Source organism: Ciconia boyciana, chromosome 1, assembly GCF_034638445.1.
Source record: "Ciconia boyciana chromosome 1, ASM3463844v1, whole genome shotgun sequence".
Lineage (NCBI taxonomy): Eukaryota > Metazoa > Chordata > Aves > Ciconiiformes > Ciconiidae > Ciconia > Ciconia boyciana.
In genome coordinates, this window is record NC_132934.1 from 156,022,829 (window position 1) to 156,047,349 (window position 24,521).

The 24,521-nt window shown below is 39.1% G+C and overlaps 1 protein-coding gene across 1 annotated transcript; it reads right to left on the reverse strand.

Moving 5' to 3' along the window:
- Positions 1–8,401: 8,401 nt before the first annotated feature.
- On the reverse strand, positions 8,402–24,298 carry TNFSF13B (TNF superfamily member 13b). The gene is made up of 7 exons (XM_072849895.1): positions 24,252–24,298; positions 19,092–19,504; positions 18,903–19,008; positions 11,018–11,074; positions 10,602–10,714; positions 10,355–10,505; positions 8,402–8,625 (listed from the first exon to the last, which is right to left on the reverse strand). Exons 2-7 carry the CDS (start codon positions 19,416–19,418, stop codon positions 8,513–8,515), a joined length of 867 nt encoding a protein of 288 aa, XP_072705996.1. The 5' UTR covers positions 19,419–19,504; positions 24,252–24,298; the 3' UTR covers positions 8,402–8,512.
- Between the last annotated feature and the right edge of the window lie 223 nt (positions 24,299–24,521).

Genomic DNA, 24,521 nt, shown 5'->3' on the forward strand with positions numbered 1-24,521 from the left:
ATACATAAGAGACAACTTTGGCCCACTGTTAATTCACAGGCATAAAAGATTACTTCATTGGCATCGGTGCTCCAGAAGCTTTTTCTTTCTTTTTCTCTTTTCCTTTTTCTTTTTCCTCTTTTTTTCTCTTTCCCACTTGCAGTGTCAGAAGTGATACACACAGTTTAAAGGGGAGAGGATTTTTTTCCTGCTTGTTTCGTGCTGAGCTGAAGATGTGAAAGACATGCCGTTTGGTGTCTGTACTGCTGCCCTCCGGCGGGAAAAGGGCAGCTGTGCCATCGGCTGTGTGAGCCTCCAGCTCCCTAAAAACGGTGGTGGTGGTGGTGATGATGATGTTGATGATGGTGATGATGATGATGATGATCGTGTGAGGTTACCCACCAAAAATTAACACGGGAGGCAAGCCAAAGTAGCTACGTTTCTCCTTTAAAAATTCTTGGTCGTTGTTCTAGCTTTTTTTTTTTTTTGCATGTCCTGAGTATAGTGGTGATGAATGCGAGAGAGAACAAGGCCAAAGAAAGCTGGATAAAGGGATTCTGGATAGAACAAGTAAAGAAAGAAAGGAAATAAGTGATGGAAAAAGTAGCAGACTATGTGCTTCTCCTGTTGCCACTGCTCGCTGCTTCCATTGATGGTGAGAGATACGTTTCTGGCAGCCTAAGAGGTAGGAAAGTATACCAGCATCTTTTTACAGATGAAGAATGCCGGACTCAACCTCATTTCTCAGAAGCCTGCTCAGCTTGTTTGCGTCAGCCCTGACTCACACTTCCAGCGTAGCACCTCAAGAGAGCACCATCAGTATTCTTCTACAGGTTCAGCACTGGGACTAGTAATTTTGGCTGGTAATTGCAACTGATAATTGCATAGAGACATAAGTGTGACCCATCGTGACCTCGCTCTCCAAAAAATTACCAGTTGTGATTAAATGCCAGACGTGCACAGGACTGAAAGTTTGCATGGAGCAACTGAGGCAGCGGGGGAGGACAGGCAGCAGCAGCATGGCAGTCGTCTTGCTGTTGCCTCAGCTTTACACCCCCGTCCCACATAGCTACCTCTCACCCTCCTCTCCCTCCTGCCACAGCATCAGACGTGCCGCTTCACCCTGTCCACTCTGCTCTCACTGTCCCCTTCTTGGGGTGGAGGGAGGTGGCAAATCTCCTCTCCGAGAAAAAAAAAATCAATAAAGTGATTATTGTGAAACGGAGTTGTATAACTTTTCAAATCTCTGTCATCCTTGTGACCTTCTCATTCAGAGGACAAACAAAACTAGGTCAGAAACCCTGAGCCAGCAGTCTGCCACCAGACACTGCTTATCTGCTGGCCTCTGGCAAAACTTTCCCCTTACTCTTCCTGCTTTAAAAGTGCTAGGTTTGCTCTCCAGTGGTGTCAGGAACTATGAAGTGGTTGCTTTCTAGTTCCCTTAGTGGGGAGGCAAACACTGTTTAAGCACAGGTAGAACTGCCACCACCCCTTCCACAGCTACCTGTAGTAGTTTCTGTGAGGTTTGTGGGGAGTGGAACTTCTCTTTTAGCGCAGGAAATAGGAACAGGCCCCTGGAGGTCCCCTGTCTCCAATCCCCACCAAATCTTCCAATGCAATGTTAAATGCTCACAGTGAAGATGGGACAAAATTGTCTTCGTAATCGCAGTTCTACTCCCTTGCACCTGTAATAGAAGTTACTTTATATAACCTCACATTGCCCTTCCCATTAAGATCCCTATCACACTGAATGCTCACACTGATGTCCAGCACCCAAGCAATGATTTAAGAACTTTTCCTCCTGCTTTTTCCAAAGCATAGCTCTTGGCTGACTGCACACTCCTAACTAAGTTTCCCTCCAGATCAGAATTTATTTCCCCCAGGGCTTTTCCAGAATATTTGTTGCTGTAGTATTTCTAAGCAGAATTATACAGCCCTCCATATATTCAAACCACAGTTCCTGCTAATTTCAGTTTCAGCTGTGAGTTTCAACACTTCTGCAAATGAGATCACAAGGACATCAGTCAGTCAGACAGAAAATGAGGAACGTTCAATCAGTGACCACCTGTGAAAAATTCGGTTTAAGGAACTCTGTGGTAAAGACTAGGGCAGCTTGGAAATTTTCAGACAAAATAGAGCTTCGCCAAAAACGCCGGTTTGTGGAGCCCAGCGTGTTCTGCTTAAAATATTTCAGACTGAAGGAACTATTACGAAATTGAAAGTGATGTCTGGAGGGAACTCATCTTAGACTTCCAAAAGGGCTGTTGGGTACTTAGCCAGGGAAACTGAAAGTGGCAGTCTCCAGACTCAAAAGAGCTCGTCAAGAATCTTTCCTAGGCCAAGAAGCTCTGGAAGGCAAGTACCCTGAGCTTAGTCTGGAAGGGGAACTCACATACACGGTGAGATACAGGACTTCCTGCAGCCATTGGAATAGCTAACATTCATCAGGATTAGAGATAGCATCTGAAGAACTTAAGTTTGCCAAAAAAGTTTTGGGAGAAATGGTTTTAAGTCAAAATTGAAACAACCCCAGATTTGAAGAAAGAAAAAAAAATCAAAATCTGCAGAAAGTAAACATGGCTTTTCAGCCAGTTCTCATAGGCAGAAAGGGAATACAATTCTGATTTAAATAGGACATTGTAATTTATCTCCTTGCATGTTCTGCTTCATTTACTACTTCCTTCCAACATTTCTGAAAACTCATCTGGGCCCCAGCTTAAAACACTTTCCATCAATATCCTGTTTTCCACAGGATGAAATAAGTGTCTCCTATCCATTGAGTGAAGCAGGGGGAGGGAGGCTGCGGGGGTGGGCCGAAAAAAAAAAGCCAAAGTAAACTTGCAAGTGAGTGAATGAAGATTATTACTTGGCCAGATGGTTTGCTTCAATTTACACTCTTGAGTTTCGGGTCATGCAGTACCTGAGGACTGCTGGCAGCTTGCTGTGCTTAACTGGAACCTGCCCTGTGCATTACATAAATGTTTGTGGATACTGTTGAAGCACACACTGAGGAACCCATGTTTCATTTGCACTCAGGAAATGAACACCCTTCCTTCCTCAGCAGGACCCTTTCTGACCTGTTCCCACCAGTCTCAGTCCTTTCTCTGCGCCCCACATCTCCTGGTTTCTTACCATAGAATCAGCCAGGGGAAAGGGATCATTTGGGAGGTCTGTACTCCAGCCGGCTCAAAGCAGGATCAACACCGTATTCAGACAACGTTGCTCAGGGCTTTATCCATTAAGGTGTTGGAAATCTGTAAGAACAGATTTTTCACAGTCCCTGTGGGCAACCTGCTTCAGTGGTTGACTGTCCCCATGGTGTGACTCTTCACTCAATTCCAGCTCAGATTTTGGCTAACACGCAGCTCATGCTAAGGCCTGATGTATGCCGGGATCAGCGCCATTAGGTCAAAGCGAAGGCAACACGTAGGCAGGACACGGTGGCCGGAAAGGGCTAAAGGTCATTATGCAGCCATCATCTCCTGCAGCTTGCGGTCTCCTGTAGCCATCATCCTTGCGTGTTTGTTGTCTGGCAGTTTCTTCATAATCTGCTAACTCATGGAAATGGTGTAGACCAAACTTCCAAGCTGGAAGGTATAAATACGCCCGCTTACCCAAAAAGTTTTTGAAGCAGATTCAAGAGCAGCTGGACTGCTGAGGCTTTCATGCTTCCCAGTGTGATACAGGAAACGCCCGCACCGTGATGGAGGAGGAAGGATGAGTGCTCTCCCCATCGGCTAGGTAACTCTTTTGCTCATAGGTGCATGAATTACAAGTTATGAGTTGTGAGTTATGAATTAGAGAGCTTGTGAGTTAGAAACCTCATGACTTAAGTGACGAATTAGTGAATTCACATGTTAGACTAGTCTGTAAACGGGGATTGAACCCTTGTTTGTCATGTTTGTTTTCTTTCCTAATGAGCTCATAAAACGAAGTTTAATTTACAGAGTACGTTGAACTGTAAATTTGAGAGATCCAAATGGACCGTGACACCATGGTAATAATTTTTTTCCTTATGTCAAGTACGAACTTCCCAGTTTGATTTGTGCCCCTTGTCTCTTCTCACACCACCGTGGACCTCTCAAAGGGTCTGATTCTGTTTTCTCAACAGCCTCCTAACTGGTATGGGAAGGCTGCTATTAGCATCCCCCAAGCCTCTTCTCCAGGCTGGACAAACCTGTTTCCCTCAGCCCCTCCTCACCGGGCAGGCGTGTGCTCCACCCCAACCACCCCCTTGCATTACAAATGGACTCCCTCAAGTTTCTTACTAGTCCTTCTTGTATTTGGGGTGTAGTGTGTCCAAACCCGGATGCAGGATCCCAAATACACTCTGAAATGTGCCAAGAAAAGGGGAATAACCCCTTCCCTTAACCTACTGGTGACGCTCCTGTTAATACGGAGCAGTATGCTGTTAGCCTTCATCTCTGACAGGGCTCACTGCGGACTTGCGTTTAGCTTGCTTTCCCCCAGGAACCCCTGGCCCTTTTCCACAAAGCTGCTGTCTTTGCCTAACCTCACTTAGTTCCCAGGCTTTTCACAGCCAGTCCATTTCACGCCCTTGCATTTCTCCCCACCTCACAAGCGATCAAATCCTAGTTAGGGTCTCTCCAATTTCTGCAGGCCAGCTGCAAACCTGGTTTGTTTCCCCCACCGCCCCTAAGCTCTGTGTAACCTGCAAACTCCATGAGATCCTTTCTGCATCAAAAATTTAGCTTCCCTCTTCCCTGTGTTTGCATCAGCTTCCTTCTCACTGCTGCTTGGACTGACCTTGAAAAACAACCGTAGATCTTACTGATGGTGGTAATCCATGGACTCAGCCAAGAGACAAAACCGCTGGGAACAGTTTCCTCTCCCTTTTGAAAGTTCCATAGAGATAGAACGTGCTTAACATGAGGAAGCATAAAATATTCTTCAAAAGTATACACCTTGTCAAAGTATCAGTACACAAGAAAGAAAGGAAGAAAGAAAGAAAACCCTGGTTAAAACAAAGCAAAACCCACATTATACACATTTCTTCTTTGAAAGCATAGAGCCTCTAGACCTTTCCAAAGAAAAAGTAGCCAAATTATTAAAATAAAACCCAAACAATGCATTTTCCCTACCCTCATCTTTAGAAGAGTAGAACTTTGGGGGCTGAAGTTATCCAAGACAATTCAACCTAAGACATAAACCGGAGACACAGAAAATCTCAACTCCAGTGGTGTAAGCCTGGCAAAACTGTGGGACAACTGAAATTAAGGTCTTAGAATGGCAAATGCTGAGCAATTTGAGAAAGTCAGAGGCGGGAGAGACACGTAATGAGTATACTCTGTATGTCGGTAGGGTGCGTGACTGCACATTATATAACAGACATATTTTAATTTTTAAGATACAAATTACATGTTTCAAAGCAGCTATATATCTGCCAGCTGCACATTATTAAAAACAGAAGAATGATACAAGCTCACACTTTCTGTGAAAATGTACTGGAAAGAAAATGTTCATGTCCCTTCCGTTTGCCATGATGCTGCTTAACACCATGTGAAAAAGAACAGAGTTTTTGCACAGTTCATTGCAGTTGCAGAAACCTATCTTTAATGCTAGCTGTCCTTGATAAGAATGTAAAATATGGTATGAACCAACTGGATACTACTTATTACCTATCGCACTTATTTAAATAACATCTATCAAACGCAGAAAGTTTCAGTAACTCCCACTAACTGAAGCACAAGCATGATTGTGGTCTGGATGCGCTTTGCTACCTCGTGTGTCACCAGTTTGTTAGCAGAACCATCAGGAATGAGGTATTCTCCTTTTCTTCCTGCTTTGGTGAGAAAATGCTGATCTGTTAAAACTCAACTTTGTGCAGAAGCAGATTAATTTTGAGAAGATAAGTTTTCTCATGAAGCCAGCAGAAAACTAACCCAACAACAACAAAATTGCCAGCTTTGTCAGTAGAAATATCTGAACAGTCTGTCGACTTGCACTCTCTGCACACATGTGGGAGTTCTCATGGTTCACATTTTTTGCGAAGAAACTTGAGGTTTAGTTTCATCCTACTAAAGGAAGGGAACACTTTTGAAATATTTTCACTCAGAAGAGAAACGTTTTCCTCCAAGCCACACCATGCCCCAAACACTTTCCGAAGTTGCGCGCTGTCCACATTCGCCAGCAGCAGAAGGAAGAAATACGGTGAGGAAAGGGGGCAGTGATGAAAATTGATTAGCTTCACAGAATTTTTGCTATGTGCTGTATGTTTAAAATATTACACTGTGTCTGTTTATATCAAAGCTACACCTTCTAAGGTGCCAAGCACCTTCAGAATTGGCTTAGCACACACAAGCCCACTGAAACCACTGGGGAAATTTACATACCAAAAGTTAAATTTGCAAGTTTAGCCATCAGGTCTCTGGGAAAGCAACAGTAACAACATTTTTTTCTATAATCAGACAACACTAAAATCAACAAGTTTCTGATTAGAGGTTCTGGGCATCTCTTTAACGTACGTCACTAATAACAGCTAACTCACTGCATGCTAATAATTGTTTTATCTACATGCAGCTTCACACAACCTTTGGCTAAACTGAGGGTTCCTGTAGAGGACTTAAAATGCCTTTTTGGCAAACTTAGCACATCAAAGTTAAATAATAATAATAATAATAATAATAAATCAGCAGCAGCAGCTTCAGCTCCAGGACACATAAATAAATAAATTTGTATAAGGAGGACTTCCAGACATTTTGAAACTGTAGTTAAGCCTCATAAAAATCCCAGTGAGGTAATCCAACACACATATGCTTATTGCTGGAATGTCTTCTTGAAGCCCAGATAAGTTGAATTAATTGTTTCATTAGTTTACCACAGTCTGTAATTCCTAGCTCCAAATCTCTTTTATTCATTGTCTGTCACCGTGAGAACTCAATCAAATCAGCACGATTTATAAAAACAGACGAGGAGACTGCAATATACGAAGTGTCTTTTCTTTACTAAATGAGCTTATATGACACAATTCTCAACCCCTAAAAAGTATTTTCAAATGAAGTACAGTTCATTACTCTGGGTTTTATTATTTTATCTATTCCAGTAGCACTTGAATACTTCTTTGAAGATCAGTGGCGTAAGTATTCAATGTTTGTATTACAATAGCTCCTAGAAGTCTTGACCACACTATTACCGTGACCACGCAATACACATGGATTCTTGGGGTAAAAAAGACATAAATCTTATCTACTGAACAAAGCAGACAGACAAAAGAAAAGAAAAAAAAGACATCTGTTTAGTCGTTCTACAGGTCTGATTTTTTTTTTTTTTAGACAGAGTTGAGCAATATATTCAAAACTGCAGAAAAAGCCTATAGTTAACCTCAGGATTGAGCCCAGATTTCTGGGATGCAAATGTATTTTCTTAGTTGTATGGTTGGTTCCAGGTTTATTGCATTTTTCTTTTTACTATATTGCATAGAATGGATCATAGCAAAAAGCAAGAGAAATACAAAAAATATGTATGCAGTAATATTTCCATTGGATAAACTATTCAAAAGAAGATAAAATTCTATGCCCAAATGTCAAAGGCTCATATATGTGTGTGTACATACTTTCATATATATACATATATATACTGTATATATATACACATCAATATATGACTGCAGAAATTATGAAGCCAGAAATTCAATTCAATTCAATTCTGTATTGTGTGTAATCTCACCGTGTTTCTTTCTGTCCCTGTCTTGCTGACATAGATGTATACACATATTCCTTGATGAGTAGCAATGCTTTGAAGACTGAATTGTTGAAGTATCTTACATGTCCTTTTTCCAGTAAAATTAATTCTAATTAGTAAATACTAATAGATTTTAGTAATTTATACACCTTTTGTTCACAGGGAAGAAGCAAGCCAGTGGCTACTATTCTGTATGTTTCTGAGGAGTTTGTTTTCATTATCTGATACATTTAGACTTTTCATTATCCCATACATTTAGACCTTTTCCTTCCCCCAAATCTTGGTGTCAAAGAAAAAACAAAAAAACCACAGAACCCACCTGACACCTTCATTTTGTGATGAGGAATCTACTGTTTGATGTTTCTTCCCCATCCTTTATACTTCAAATATTTTATTAATGAAACAAAGCAAATCTAAGATGTACTTGTGTTTTAGTTTTCCTTTTCAATTATGGATAATAATTTGATAGTCAATGGTCCTGTTTATGCTATACTTTATGGTATAGCATATGGAACTCCTTCTTTGATTTGCCTTATGGACAAGAAATTGTTTCAAAGCCAAAAAAACATTGCTTTACAGTTGTTATTTAAAGTTGCCCATTGTCTAAAGTAAATTTGCTTTCTGGTAATCACATGATGGGTCTATCTCACAAGTATGTCTGGTGTGTTTCCTGTTTTGGGTTCACTTATTAAACCAAAGAAAAGTTCTCAGAAGCTGGTGGTGGATGGGGAGAGACCGAATTGGCAGCTTTATTACAATTCAGAATTTTTTCCGACAAAGCCATAGGAAAAGAAGAAAACTGCATTAAGCATAATAACAGAAATGAAGGGCTTCAGAGGAGTCTAACTGCACCAAAAAAAGTACCATCTCCATCCAAGGATATTTTGGCCCTTCTCCGTGGTATTGTAAGTTGAAGTTCATCCCCTTCTTCTAACTTTGCAATGCCTGGCAAAAGATTTGGAATATTTTTAAGTTAATATTTCAAATACATTATTTTCATAAATGGTATTCAAAAAGTCATTACACGTCATCGTACAAATATAAGCATGGCTTGTTACTTGTGACGAGTGCTTTTTTATCTTTGGGCACAATCTTAGAAATTGCAGCCTACCCAAAGCTGACACTTAACGTTGTCTGTGGAGCTGGACCTACTTTCCACTCTGCACTCAGTATATCACAGTTCACTTAAGCAAACGCTGCAAAAAATCATAACAGTGGTGTACCCAGGTTCCTCATGTTATGATGATGTGACAGTCAAGGTCAGCATTGGGTATTGCTGGTCCTAGACCGCTCTGTTCCCACACTTCTGGAGGAGGTCTCATGAGCTTTACCAACCAAATGAAGTTACCAGACATCAGCTGATCCGCTGCAACTGCAGAGCACAAAAGTCTGCTTCCTGCCAGCCGCACATCAGCTGACGTGATAACTGAAAGCACCTTGCCTTCAAGTTGCAGTCACTGAGCTGAGAGCACATCTAACATCTGCAGCAACACATGCTCAACAGCATGAGATACTGCAGTGAGATTTGGGTTTCCAGGTGAAAGCAGAAGGGTGGGAATTTGGGAAGCAGGAACCATGAAGTGGCAGGATGGTGTAGAGATCCTAGTTAAGAAAGGAGGGGAGTAATACAAGGGTGAAAGAAGAGGAGAGATGAAATTGAATGTGGTTATGATGCCAGAATGTGTGGGTGGAAGGGCAGAAAGTAAAAGAAAATGTTTGGACAGCCTCAATTGCCAGGAGGAAGTAACTAGTTTATTTTTATTTGGAAAAAAAATTAGCTTCCTTCCCCATCCCATTTGTTTAATGCCATTACTTGCCAACAGTCAACTCCGTCACTCAGTGTCACCCACTTTTTTGTAAGGCATTGAAAAAAAAGATAGATAGCTTTTATTCACACAGATCTTGCTGGAAAATAACAAAAGAGAAAACCCTCAAATCCACCATTAAAGGGGAAAGACAGACAGGTAAGAGCTACTGAATGAGGTTTAATAGGCCTTGACAATAATTCCTTAAATGTTACTGCAAGAATATACATATATATTGAGCATTGAGCCTGCTGGACTTGCATTAAATATTTTAATTGGTCTTTCTTGTGGTGTCTCTAATTTGTGCAGTCAGAAAGAGCTCCTTATAGGAATTAACTATTATTAATCTAACCAAAGAGTAAAACTGCAGTAGCCATTATAAGGAGTAGAGAATTAAGCTGATAAGAAATATATTTGGAAATCCCACAGTAAGGTATGCAAAAATTGGGTGGCTAAAATTCATATATGATGTTTTAAAGCAGAACATAGCTCCTAAATATTTTATTGGGATAACTAAATGTGGAATTCAAACCCTAAGTTAAACTGAGTTCCTCGATAAGGACAGTATGTACTCCTTTTGTCTGCTACAGGCATGTAACTGGAAGAATCAAAGTATCTAACCACATATATAGTCAATGGAGAGAGGGGAATTGTTCAGATCACCTAAGTTAGATGCATACCCTCCAACTGCTGATACTTTATTATAAAACCATGTTTTTTGAAAGTATTCTGTAATTTTGCAATTAACCAGATCCATGAATGCAGTCTATTTTCTTTACCACTGCCACAACACTTAATCACCCAACACTACAGATTCTATTCGATACAGTTTATTTGCAAACAAAGAAAAGGAAAACTTAGATGTTTACCAGCAGTATAGCAAGAATTATTCGGATAAGACTGTGGCATATTTTGGATGCAACGAAACAATGTCACCAAGCTGAGATCATCACCAAACACATGGGCCTTCTTCCTCTGTATTAAGTGTCCCATAGCAAATGTTGTATCCGTATATAAAACCTACAGAATGAAGAGGTGCAGACTTCAAACATATTGCATGGAGACATTACAAATCCTTAAAAAAGTCAGATGCTGAAACGAATTGAGCTTTCTCACCTGGCCATATATGAAAAAATATCCTGTTTCTTTGATCACTATTTTATTTCCCTGTTCTTCGAGAGCTGTTCCACGTTTAAAGCTCAGAAGCCAAGGGACAATGCTTGAATCATCTACAAGAAACGATAATTTTGGGGTAATCAGAAAGAAAAGTTACTTTCTTCATTTTCATCTGACAAAAATTAACGAAGTTGACTTCTAGTCAAGACTTCCAGTCTCACTAGCTGGATTTCCCCACTGAAAAGAGGATATTTGCAAGACCTGTCCAGATGCAGGGACCTCTTTTTTTTTTCTTTTTTTTCTTTTTTTTTAATATTCAACGACATAACTCAGTTACTGCTTTGGAGTTAGATAAAATTGGATGGAAGAGCTAATACATGGAATAGTTAGCTATAAATCATGGAACATATTCTTACCTTTCTGTTGGATATCACTTTTGCTGTCAGCAATCAGTTGCAAGCAGGCCTGCAGCACTGCAAAGTGAAAGCATTTTGAAATCAAATAAATATAAATCAGTAATAGAATAGAGTAGGCTTTTGAAACTACTTTTAAAATAAAAGAAGGAAGGACATAAAAAACCCCTTCTCTCGGTCTCACCACCTATTTGAAAACATAATTATTGATTTTAATGCAGATATTACTCAAATGCACCAAAACAAAATTCATACCGCAATACGTACTAGATAACTTTCAGAAATCGTGCAGCTAAGCAGGAGGCCTCAGATAGTAGCACAAGTAATACTTGCTTGTTTTAATCTCTGGTCCTAATATAATTTAAAAATGTAGCAGTAAGTCAAATGAGCTAGGAATCATCAGATCGATTAGCCTTGTTAATTTTCTAAGCAGAAGCTCAAAAAAACCCCCAACCCTGCCAGCTATCAAAGATATCAGATTTTCTAATGATGTTTACTATATTATTTAAAGAAATTAGTTTCCAGTCATAGTTGCTGTAAAATATTAGTCATATATACTGGTTACATGGTACTTTCAAAATAAATTCTCAAAATCCATATATATGTACTTTCAATATGTTTTCGGATGCCCAGACTCAATCAACATATACTGAGACTAAGAGGGAAGATACAGAGATGACTGTTAGCAAATTAATGCATGCTTAACAAATAGCTTAGTATCTGTCAAAACTGATGTGTTACTCAAAACCGTACAGACTGGCGACACTGATGAGAAACTAGGAGTTTGATCTGAGAAAAACATTGCGGTATGTTAAAATATAGGCTCACAAGTGAAACAAAGATTTTTTAAAAACTCTGCTAAGCGTAGATGTCAGGGAACAGGATAAGAGAAAAAAAGGATAGTTGCATTTGCTTAGAGCAGATTTTAATGAAAACATCTGGTTCTTGTGCTACTTTGAAGGTTGGAAAACAGAGTAGTAATATTTACGGCACTTGACAGAAACCAAATGAATTTACTAAGAGTCAAGAGAAGAAAATTCTACCGTGGACTGCTGAATCTCCATTTTTGTTTACCTTTTTTCAGGTAAGAACACTGTGGGTCAAATTTGGCCACTCTTTCTCTAATGGGCAGTGCCCTACTCCATGGGATCCAATTTCTACATCTGCCAGTGGTACCCATGTGTGCAACTAAGTGCCCAGCAGCACAAACCTCTAGCTGCACAGCAGGTAGTGAGAGAATTTGAGTAGAAAGCAGCCTCTCTCTGTATCTGGGTCTCCTTTCCAAGGGGGCCTGCCTGAAAATACCAGAAGACGGCTGGATGCTCACGAGCACTCAGCGTTGCCAGCTGGCAGCGGACAAAGATTCAAGCGCATGTCTGGGAACGCTCCAATGTCACAACAACCACGCAACCTGTGAGCCCTACTTACATTAATGGGAATGCTATCCTGCAAGCTCTCGTCTCCTACACTGGAACGTGTCCTTGAGTTCTATCAATACTCATCAGTAATGTGCCAAAATCTATAGATTTTCAAATTAAGAATTTAAAGGCATCTGAATTCCCTGCCTTCTGATAAGGAATAGAAAAACAAAGCCAACACAAAATCAAAAAAGGTATTATACTTCAGTCATTTTTCTATCACAATACCAAGCAACAGAATTTTCTGAAAAAGAAGCTTCCAAATAAAAGCAAAATGTGATTTTCTGGAGTTGCACAACAAAGCACATCAGGCAATTCATTTCACAAGGTATTCATTCACTCTCCTTTGGAGCAAAGTGCCTTCCTAGTGAAGGGAGTTTGCTGATTCCCTAGTATTTAAGTAAGCTAAATCAAAATTTTCGTTCCTGCTTTTAAAAGAACTCACTAGTGTGGCCACTGGATTTTCCACTAACCAAACAAGAGAGGATTTGTTCTGATTCACACTAACCAGCTGCTATCCACCTGGCTACCAACAAGTAGTGTCCACAAGCAGTGAAAGTTATGGCTACTTTGACAACTCTTGTTAAATCTGCTCTGCAAACTGGATTGATATTCTTGAAACTATCCTGCTTCACAGTTTGCAAGTCTGGATTTATGTTTCAGTTGTTTGCAGCATTGAAATAGTAGTCATCATTGCTGAGAACTGCTACACAGTAATTGAAATCAGCAAGTTCAGTACAGTCTGAGATCTTTTCCATCTTTTAAAAACATATACCAACTCTCCTTTATTCTACAGATATTAAATCTACATATATTCTCTAAAAAACCTCACTGTCTCTTTTTTTAGTGTATGCAGACAGAAATAAGGCTCCACAGAATATAGTAAGCGTCCTTTTCATGGAGAAATAGGGATACAGCAGTGTCATTCATGACAATAAAGAGAACAGAAATTAGCACAGTGGCCTTTTTACCTAAGGCCACAAAGGACAAATAATAGCTAAAAAAGTGTTTGAGGGATTGAACGACAACATGCTTCAAAAAAATGTTCAGAAGCCAAGACTGACACATAACTTTCCGGTATATACAAGCACTACTCTTTGACCTTAGTGGAACTACATACATGCTTAAAATTAAGTAATTCATTGAAACAATTTCAGACTAAACAACACTACTATTAAGGAGAAGATATGGATATACAGAGTATATTTTCTGGGTAAATTAACAGGGATTTTCAGTAAAAAGTTAACGTTGTTAAGAAATGTTAGCAATTCTATTCCAAATCTTACCTGAATGTACAATATCAAGAATATATGCATTACAAAATATGGGTTGAATAGTTACTATCAGTACTGAGCAGAATAAATCAAAAGCTCTACCTGAATGCCCTTCAGCCCAGCGTAAATCAAACCTGAGCATCAGGTTTGTAGTCTAAAGTATTTTTGAATAATTAATAATGCAAGCAGAATACAGGATTCGTAAAATATGTCTTAAAAATGTGACGAGCACTTTTTTTTTCTGATTTTAACTGCCTTGTGGGGTGTGGTTGGGGAGAAGAACATTTCAGAATCTCTCTTATTCCATGAACAGAACAGCCAATTCTGAAGAAGTTAGTGACTCCAGATGCCTTTATAAACTACAGCCAGCACACAAAGGGATGTGTTTTCCACCAGTTGAACAATGTAACCACAATTGAAAAAAAAAAAAAGCTAGCTTTTGCAGTGGGATAGGAATGCAGCCTTCTACATATCTGCATGATTTAAGACCTGATATTGGTAAAATCAAATTTGCCCTCCCATGCAAGTTTTTGTATTATTTAACTTGCGTAATCCTTTTAATAATTTGCAATCTAACTTCATAATGCATCCAAACAAAATTTCAAGTTTGTTATCTGTGAACTCATACATAGATTTTTAAGTTTCGATATCTGAGGCCTGAGACATCTATCTCAATTTTTGCTGAAATAAAACCAAGCAAAAACCTTGAACTTTAAAAAACAGACCTGCTTGTTTAGGTTCCTTCTTTGGTCTAGATCTGTTCTCTGTAGACTTCCGGAAACATACTTAAACACTAGATAATTCAGTTTATAAATTATATGCATGTTCTTGAAAAATTTGCAGTTCTTCTTCCCTTAACTTCTTCATTTCTCATCACAAGAGATCTGCTTTTACTTTTTGTTGTGCATTTTTATAGACTGGTTAATTTAGTGCTTTTTAATTAAGAAGTCTTTATATGGCATTAATCATGCACTAAATCAGTCCCTGCATTAAAAGGGCTTCGTCATAGTTACAGATATGACTCAGATCTAACAAGTATCTTCGAAGTATTGGTAGCATTATTTTGACCTTAACAGAATTACCAGTAACATGTTACAATCAGAATGACAAGGAAATCATTTACTAAGAATTAAGAATACTTTACGTAGACTTCTATTATATAGTATAAAGCAGGATATTGTTTTTAAAAATTAAAGCCTATTTTGTGTATTTTTGATTGCACAGTGTTCTACATAATATGCAACACTGATTCTTTCATTCAGTAAGTGGAATTCTTCATATAAAATTGCAAGCATTGTATGAAGTAATTTTCTATCCTTTCGCATAGAAGGGTCTACTTCCTTTTGAGTTAGCCTGTTGTCAGCAGAAACAAAAAAGAATAACATATCTTTTCAAGAAGTAGGCCTTTTTTTTTTTTTTTATTGAAGAGAATTCTTGTATTTCCCCTCTTCAAATAATAAAATAAGAAGTATTTTTAATATTTGGTGAGGGAATTTTATATATGACATTTGGTTAGACTAGTAACAAAAGGTTAGGTTTCTTGATTCAAAAATCGCTGAAGTCAAGTTCCACTTGCAAAAGTTCTTGCTATCCCTTTGTCACAGAGATCTAAAACAACAACATACAGACTTAAAACACTTCTAACCAACAAGCGTACCAATTTGCCAGTAAGGCAATTATACCGAGAACAACGGCAAAATTCTCACAACTTACACGCCATGGCAATAGTTATTTCCCGTGGACACAACTGATATTAGGGTAGAACCTGGGAACCGCTAGTAAAAAAAAAAAATTGCCAAGTCACATGCCAGGTTAGCCTGTTTCACTGCTTTGTGGAATTACTTATAATTTCTCCTCAGTTCCTTCCATATACGCAATCACGCTGGTTGAAATGCATAATCTCAATACACCGAAGTAAATATAGTCCATGGGTGCTCCAATCTGATCACAGCAGAACGTTGCCTGAATTTGAGTTTACAGAAGGCCTGATGCTCACCTCCCTACTTGGCCACGGGAATCAGAATCCCACAATAATGATCAGAATGAGGCACAGAGAGAGCGTGTAAATAAAACTTGAACTGGCTTAGGTAATGGAACCTGTATCTTGTTCCTGGGCTCAAGCACACATACATCTTAGAGAGAAACACGCAGGCAAGGCAATCAATAATTGTGACCAGGGCATAAAATTCAGGAGAGGTTTTTTTTGTTTAGCAATCTTCCTCGACAGGCAAAATTTATAAAAAGAAAGACAAATAAGAAAAATTATATCTGTTCTTATGTGTCCTGATATGACATTTGCCTGAAGTGGTTAGATGATCTATCTGCCTGCACATTAATAATATGTACCTTTCAAAATCACCCATTAACTCCTACTCATTGTATCAAGAACTCTGGTTCTGACTGCTATCTGTACAGCTGTATTTGGAATTGATGCTTGAAACCCATTTTTTCAACCTACTTGAGATGGAAATTTTCTCAAGACACAAAATGTATGTACAACTACTGATGACTAATAGTTTATGCATGAACACAGACAAATGCATACCCCGTAAAAATATGAAAAAACAACATTGTGTTAGATCCATTTTCATTCAATTATCATTTACATTAAAATTCTAATTCATGGCCACTTTTACGCACACAACATGAAGCAAATAGAAAAAAAAAAAAAATAGAAACTCCATATGTTCAAGAAGGGCTGTGCTGGGCCTAAAAAGAATCATGGGGCATCCATTTCTGGAAATTAATAATTACAGTTTAAAAAGAAAACAGAATTGAACCACAACTTTATTTATAAACAAAATAATGGTTCTATATTTTACTTCTGCTCTCTGATGAGAAGCAATTGTATATCAGTGATGTTTTCAAGTATTCACTTTCTAAGGAATTGATCCATGTTAAAGAGAAATTATGGGTCAACAATTAGTTATGAGACCAGGCTCTACCTTGAGACCTTGTTGAAGCAAACAGAAATAGGACAAGAACAAGGCACCTCACTCAATACCCTAATTTATCTGCCATTGTACCAGAATGAGTGCAGTGCATTTGCAAGACGATTTGGAGGCTGCTGGGATTCCGGTACCCAGAAATGGACGCGAGAAGATCAAAATGCAGTGCTAGTAATTGTGTGTACATGACCAAGTAACAGACAGGATTCAGCACCATGAACAACACCATGTTCTCTTATTTCAGTCACTCTGCTAAACCAAAATTTAACATTGACTAGTAGGTTCATGGTCATCAGTGAAGTCTGATCTGAGAAAATGTAACATCTTACTGAACTCTGACAAGTTTAATTTGTTGTAATTAGAGCAGGCAGGAAGGTAACCCTGTCTAACAGATGACCTTTTATATAAGTGCAAGATTTGTAATTTACCTTTTTTCTTTTTTATATACAAAAATATGATGGCCGTGTTAGAAAACGGTTTTGTAGTAGGTCAACCTATGTAGCTTTTCCCTTTTAAATGAATGTTCATATTCTGTGCTTTCTGTTATCTGTCCTCAACAATTTTAAAGCCAGCTGTATCTTTAAAAAAATGCTTACAGAAATAAGTAGCTTAATTAGAATTTTATGTGAAGAAAGATAAATAGGTATAATCAGAGGTGGCTACCTGATGAGAATAATCTTACATCTGCCAGAAGCACAGCTGAGGAGCCCATAACCCTCCTCTCCCCCATACACGCTCAAATAGCAATAAGAATACAGATGAAAGCTACTGTGAGGGGAACTGAATAACTTGCAGAGTACTGATGCTGTAACATTCATTTAAAAAAAAGACATGCCTCCTTATTTTTGAAGATACTTGTACTTTAGGTATAAAAGATCACTAGTTTTTATTTCGGAGATGCTAGAGTGGGGAGAGCAGGGAAGCTCTGTGGCTCCTGTGATAGGAAACAGGCTACAAGAAATACAATTTAAGCAATCTTGTCCTCAGTCCTGTTTGTGAAATCACTCTTAGCCAAGAACCTGAACCAAAGATTACTAATGAAATAGACTAAATCTCATTTAAACCTATGGATTTTGGGTGATGTCCTAAATGAATATTCTCTTTTGAGAGACTTGGAGGTAAGTACAGTGATCATACTCTAGAACTTACATTTCACTTAGCTTGCTGAAGCTTAAGTGAAATACATTTCACATTAATTAGTCAATCAAAAGCACATTTTAAGCAAAGTCTGATTTAGTCTTTACCTACAAATTACTCCATTTTAACTTAATCTATTAATAAGTTAAGATATCAGCTTTCATCAGTTAAAACAATCTAAAAGTATCTGTAAGAGGATTGAACTGATTTAGCAACTCAGGAACGTTTTTAGTTACTCGGCGCAATTAGAGTATGTGTGCAAATTGTTATCATAAAATTCTGTATTTCATCCTATCAGGCGTCATTATGTTTGGAAAGAGAAAAAGAAAAAAAGGTAGGCATTTTATCCCCAAAGGAAACAAATATATCCCATTAATGTTCTAACATTATAATACACATCAGGTGTCTTTTATGGAGGACAGTCTTCAGTGCTCTCTGCAGCACCTTTTAAAAAGGCCATGATAAAAAAATCTTACCGCATAGGCATGCCTTTATGAATTTTGCTAATTACATTAATAGATTGTTTTAATGCAGAAATGACGCTAAACTTCTGAATTCCTTGTAGTCTGCCTCTTTTGACAGGTACAAGTCGGCCTTTCTCTTTGAAAGCTCCTACTTCCCTAAAGTTAAGGAGCTTTCTTGTTACTTCTCTCTTTTAGGATGAGCATGTTTTCCTAGAAAAATGACTTGGCATTTTTAATAATAGCTTTCCCTCCCTAATATTGATCAGAGAAAAACAAGTTAGGTATTACCCTGAACCGAGAATGATGGCTTTAGAATTGAGCAATTTACAGTCTGAAGAATTTGAAGTTGCCTTACTCAACTCTACTGCATCATCAAGAAATACCTGTCACAAGAAGAAGATCTGGGATCTAACGTTCAAGGTTCAACCTGCAGACAGCATGAATATCTGGTACCTCAGACACTATGGTCACCATTAAGAGAATATACCTACAGTTAACACCATTCATTCAGCAATAATTGTAAAACCTTAATGGGCTCTGGGAGCACAGATCGGCTGACAGGAGAAGATACAAGTCGAGCACTGCTGCTTGTCTCAAGACAGTATCCAACTGTGGCATCCCAACCCACTCCACCGGCTGCTATTTACCTGTTTCTTCTGTGTGGACAACAGACCTTCTCCCCCTGTTTCTGCTCCCATTCCAGATTTCCTTTTGGAAGCTTCCAGCTGGGCCAGGACTGGGAAGCCTGCTCTCCTGACGGGGAGAAGCGACAGTCAGTGAAAGCAGCCTCCCAGTTGCTCATCCCCTGCAAGCCAAAACCCACCCCTCCAGCTTACCTGCCTGCCACCAGCTGCAGACACTTGCAGGAAGGAAGAAACAGGGGTACCTGCTTTATTTTCATCAGGGGACACGGGTGGCCGGTCTAGCAGAGACCTTGCCTGGACCCTGTAGATCAGCTCACTGCGCAGAGCTTCTAGTTCTGTTTTCAGGGTGATAACATGGTAAAGAGACACTGCTGCAAGACAAGAGGACAGGAGCATTGCAAGCCACAGGAATGTGACAGAAAAAAGTCCCGTGGTGCCTGAAGCAGCACCAGGGGGGGCAGAGGGAGAGGAGGCGGTATCCTTCTGTTGGATGACGTGCACACAGTCCACGGATTTCATCGCTGCTCTTTCCTCACTAAAGCCAGAGGGAGAGTTCAGCTGTCCCCTTCCGAGGTGCAATCCATGTTACCAGTTGCTCTCTGAAACTAAGGGCATCCAGAATAAGTGAACAAAACGCCCAGATCATTTCCTGTCATATGAAGCCGTTGATAGAACCATTAAACTTAATGCACAGAGTGAACGTCTAAGATTCAGCCTCCGTTTAGCTTTCTTCTTTCTGTGCTGCATTTTGGAAAGTGGTACTTTCTCATGAGCTGCTTGCTCAATCTACCTTCCTCCTTTCACTTTCAACTATTTATTTATGTGGCAGCTTGCTATTACCATTTCCCATTATCTTTCAATTTAGGCACAGCCAGTACCACTGGTAATTTAGAGCCTTATCTAGAAGTGCAGAAACAATTTAAAGTTTCCTGGCAGCATATCACCCAGGGCTACTTAAAAGACATACTCATACGACAATGCGGGTGCCTCTGTGTGTGTATAGGTATATAGGTGTACTGTGTATATACATTATATCATATATATTTTTATATATATATTCATATCTAAAGTGCCTATATGCCTACAGAGGGGACAACCTATTCAAACAAAAATTTTTGTGGTTTTCTAAACACTCTAGTGAAAAATATTCCCAGGTATGAGTAACAAATTACTGGTCTCTCAACTGTATGAAGTTGCAGATTCTGCAGTTCAGTTCGTCATACTAACTTGAAAAGGGATTACTTTTTACTAAACTTATCTAATAAATACAGTTTCTCTACAGAATTCAAGGACCTGGATTAATGCAAAAGGGGACACAGAGAAGTGCGGAGAGGAAACTTGGGGCGGGGACTGGAAGCAGTGAAAACTAGAGGATGGGAAAGAACAAGAGAGGGGAAAATAACAATGGGGGGAAACGGGCAGAGGGGTATAGAAGGAAAATAACATTTAGAGACTTTAAAAAAACCCCAAACTTTAAACACGCATATTTAAGTTTGTCAGGTGAATCCTGAGTGTCTGTCTTAAGCTCATCTTTTTAAGATTTTACTAGTCCTTTCATCTTAAAACCCTGCATTAGGAAGTCCTTTCCTCTCTGCAGCAGCAAGGCTACCTAAATATCCCAAACATGTTCATATGCTTTTTGTATTGTCTTCTCAAACAAAACTAGAAGTTTTACCCCGTTGTTAAAAGTTTCAGTGGTCTGGGACAGAAAATAAGATCAAAAAGCATCACAATTAGGGCTAAAATCAACAGGTCAACACACCACCACCCCCCCCACACCCTCCCCTGGAATCTAAATTTTTTTACCATGCAAGTAAACTTTATCTTTGCAAGAGAGAGAACTTTTACGGGTCTGCCTGAATACTGTGTAATGAATCCTGATGGCAACACTTGTCAGAGTAGTTCAGATTAAGTTGATTCTGTTGGGAAGGAGAAAGAGCAACAATAGAGTAACAACTTCCGTAGCCTCTCCCACTTCTATTTCTTAAGACTATGAGAAATTGAGGGTTACTACAAGCTTTATCATCTTCCGTTGTGATGCAAGGTACTCTTTTCCTTACTTTGCCACCTCTAGCAACCACCCAATATCCTGCACAGACAAGTAATTCTTTTCCTAAATGCAGAGGAAAAAAAATTATGCCACATATCTTAACATGCCCCTGGAAGGTGAGTACATACTGTGAGATATGATACAGAAAGCAGTGCAGGGTGGAATAAGACCATACCATTTCTGTACCTGTTTTCAAGGCTAAATCAAGGTGTAAATGGGGCTGCATTTTGAAGGAAATTTAAGATGAACTAAGGTAGGTTTTTTGGAACAGAATAAGCAATTATTAGAACTAAGCAGACATGCCTTGAAGTATCACTAGGCATCAGAACATTACAGTCTAGTCCTGACTGTGTTCCAAAAATAAAATAATATGACAGTTGGAAAAGAAGTGCTATGTAAGAAAATGAAACCAAGTGAGAGAATGAAAGTTATAACTAGCTATCCAGGAATACTGAGAAACAATTGGCCGGCGAGGTCTCTGTGGTCATTAACATGTAAGAAAATAACAGACAGGTATATAATTAGCATCACTTTAGTCGCTTCTAGAGAAAATAGGCTGTTCCCAGCCTCCACACCTTCTTTAAACAGGGTCATTATTTGGGCTGACAAAATAATTGTGGTGACGCAGAGGACTTCTGTAAGACATCTGGCTTTGTCTTGCTTATCATTCTGATAAATGAGAATTTCAAAGTAGAGATGGGGAAAATCAGACCAGCCCCCCTCAACAAACTGTTAAATTCAGCAGGTATTTCTATACTGTCCTTATGATTCTTCTTGTTGGCAGAGCTGCAAAGTAGTCCTTAACCTCCTTAAAGCAAAGTCTGTAAGATTAACACACGTGCAGTTTCTTCTGCGTTTTAAACTAAGGTATGACTAAAGAGGACTAAGGAGTGCTCAGATTAGCCTTCCATTAGCAGACATGGGAGGGTGTTGACTCCAGCTGAACACAAGCTCTCAGTGGAACTTTCTTGTTGAAACAGAAGTGCAATATTTGGATATATATGCTGGAGCAAAATATTAAGCAAAAATAAGAGGTAACAGTAACCTTGCTTTTATATCAATAAAACTGGTTGCATATAGTTATGACTGCCAAAACCGAACAGTGAAAAGGGTTCAAAACAAAAATCCAGAATGAATTTGAGAGGCCTGAAGAACTCACCACGGAAAGGGTATTCAGTTTGTGGTTAGCCGCCTGCTTCTACTGGCTAGCTTATCTGAAAACCCTTTTGCAAAAGTTTGTACCATGTTAACTGATTTTGGCTCAAGACACACACGCTATGCTACACATGCATGCAGTAAAACCTCAGGGCAACAGGCGACCACCTCAAGCCCAATTCAAAGCCGTGTTTTCCAAACTATTTCTAGAAAAGAAAATGCCGCTGCATTACACTGCAGAAACCTAGTCCCGGCCATCTAACTCTGGAAACAAATAGGAATAAACTCTTATAATAAAGGTATTCTGAAAATATGGTCCTATTTTGCATGCACAGTACAGTTGATCCACACACACACAGTGAATCCAACCATTTAGTGTCTCCTTAACCCAAAGGATGAACTATGTTGAACACTCAGGTTGACTGACTAAGGGACCTCTTTAATTTAGCCAAGGAAAACTATTAAGAGATGCCTTGGCTAGTCTAAGAATTTTACTTAACCAAGTCTTTTACTTTTGGGAAAAGGAGCAAAGTTTTAGGTAAAACTCAAAATAAGAAGAAAAAAAACCACATTACCACTGAAGAGTCTTAACGGTGAGAATGTTTCACTAGGGGAAATGGTGGATTCTTGAACAAAATCAAGGCTGGTTAAACTTTCCAAGATGTTACAGCAGAAACAAACCCTGTAATTTCTGCAAGCAATTAATTTTTTTCATTTCCGTTATGCAGCGTATCAGATTAAATGATCAAGATGGGCCCTGCTAACCTGCAAATTTATGAAACATCATCACTACATCTGCGGGGAACCAAGGCAGAGATAGTAAGCAATCACACAGGAAATCTGTGGTTGAACCAGAAACTGAACTCTTGATTTCCTGAAATCCAGTACTGTACTTCAACCACAAAAGCATCTTCTTTGAGGGGGAGGAAAACCCCATAATGAAGTTTAACGTACAAAAGAGAAGCAGATGATTCAAATATGAAGACTTGGATAAAAACCCAATTTACTGAAGAAACGTAAAAGTTTACTTAAAAACAAATGTTCTGTTTTTAAAAGGGAGGTTGTGCAGATGCTGCAACCCAGAGATCCAGGCAAATGTCGATGGCCATACTAAAAGTACGCCTCCAGTGGCAAAGGTCCAACTTCACATACTTCTGAAGTAGCCACAAAATGGAACTGGTCCCTGCGGCTATTACAAAAAGGAAGAGACCACGATAGCTTACCTCACTACACAAGACAGTGCATAACAGATAGAAGAGCAAAGAAGCAGCAAAGGTTCCATTTTAAACACATTTCATTGCAAGTCCTTTCTGAAGATGGACAAAATGGATGGACTATTTTGGAGAAGATCAGAATAAATCCTGTATCACAGTTTTCTGCTATTACAGATATCTGTATTAAGAGTATTCACAGATAGCCCTCTGAAGCAGTACACATTCCCTTCAAGGACACTTAATTAGTTCTTTCAGACATTAACTGCCATTTACACAGTAGCAAAACCAGGTAAGTTTCTGTCTCACATGGATCCAAAAATCACTCTATGTGTAGATACTGTGCTCCTGTGGCTGTGTAGCTTACATTCTATTATCTTAAATTTTAGGAAGCTGTTGAATACCTTGCAAGTAAAGGATGTGTTATGCAAACAGTTAAAGCCTTATCTGATATATTACCTTGTTAAAAGGAAAAAAAATCCTACGAGATTTTTCTGAAGAAAAAAGGTCTTTTCTCTTTGCCTCCTAATTTCAAAATTGCCTAAGAGAACACGAGTGTGTCTGCATATTTTAGATAAGCCATGCTTGATTTATTCCTTGCCTAAGATTTTATTTCTCTAGATATCTAGAGTATTTGAGTCCAAATCTGGCATGCATACTACAGAAAGCAAACATACAGCTGACTTACAGCCATCATTACTTTTTACATGGTTATTACAGTGCTTTCAAAGAGAATAGAAAATGGCACAGGAATGAAAAGCAATTATTATAGGTGTCTCTCAAAGTATCCAGCAGAACCAACAAGAAATATAAAATAATTTTTAAAATGTATAAAATATAAAAAGAAAGCACAAGGTTTATATATTACAGCAGCTTAATGCCAGCCTCCTCCCCTTCCCCCCCAGCCCCCATGATGTTACAGCAATTCCTTCTTACTGCACAGGGGAAAGGAGCTCTGTCATACAGCTGTAGCTCAGTTCTCTTATAGTCTCACTGGCTTCACTATCCAGCAACACGGAGTATTGCATTTCTCCACCTCTTCGATACTATGCAACTTGTCAGATTTTGCACAGATGGGCTAAAAATGCATTTATATGGTAGCAAAATAAACAAGGAGCCATGGCCCTTCATGTGGGAGTGGCCACTCTGCTGCTGCAACAGTCTGTGGAGCTTTAATAGAGGGCACAGGACAGGGATCCAAGTATT

Bases quoted from the DNA above. Each gene is read 5' to 3' on its own strand.
- TNFSF13B (XM_072849895.1), bottom strand. From the start codon at position 19,418: ATGAAATCCGTGGACTGTGTGCACGTCATCCAACAGAAGGATACCGCC. The intron at 11,075-18,902 runs GTAAATAGCAGC...TTCACTTTGCAG, and splicing joins TGTCCACACAGAAGAAACAG to TGCTGCAGGCCTGCTTGCAA. The intron at 10,506-10,601 runs GTGAGAAAGCTC...TTCATTCTGTAG, and splicing joins ATTTTTTCATATATGGCCAG to GTTTTATATACGGATACAAC.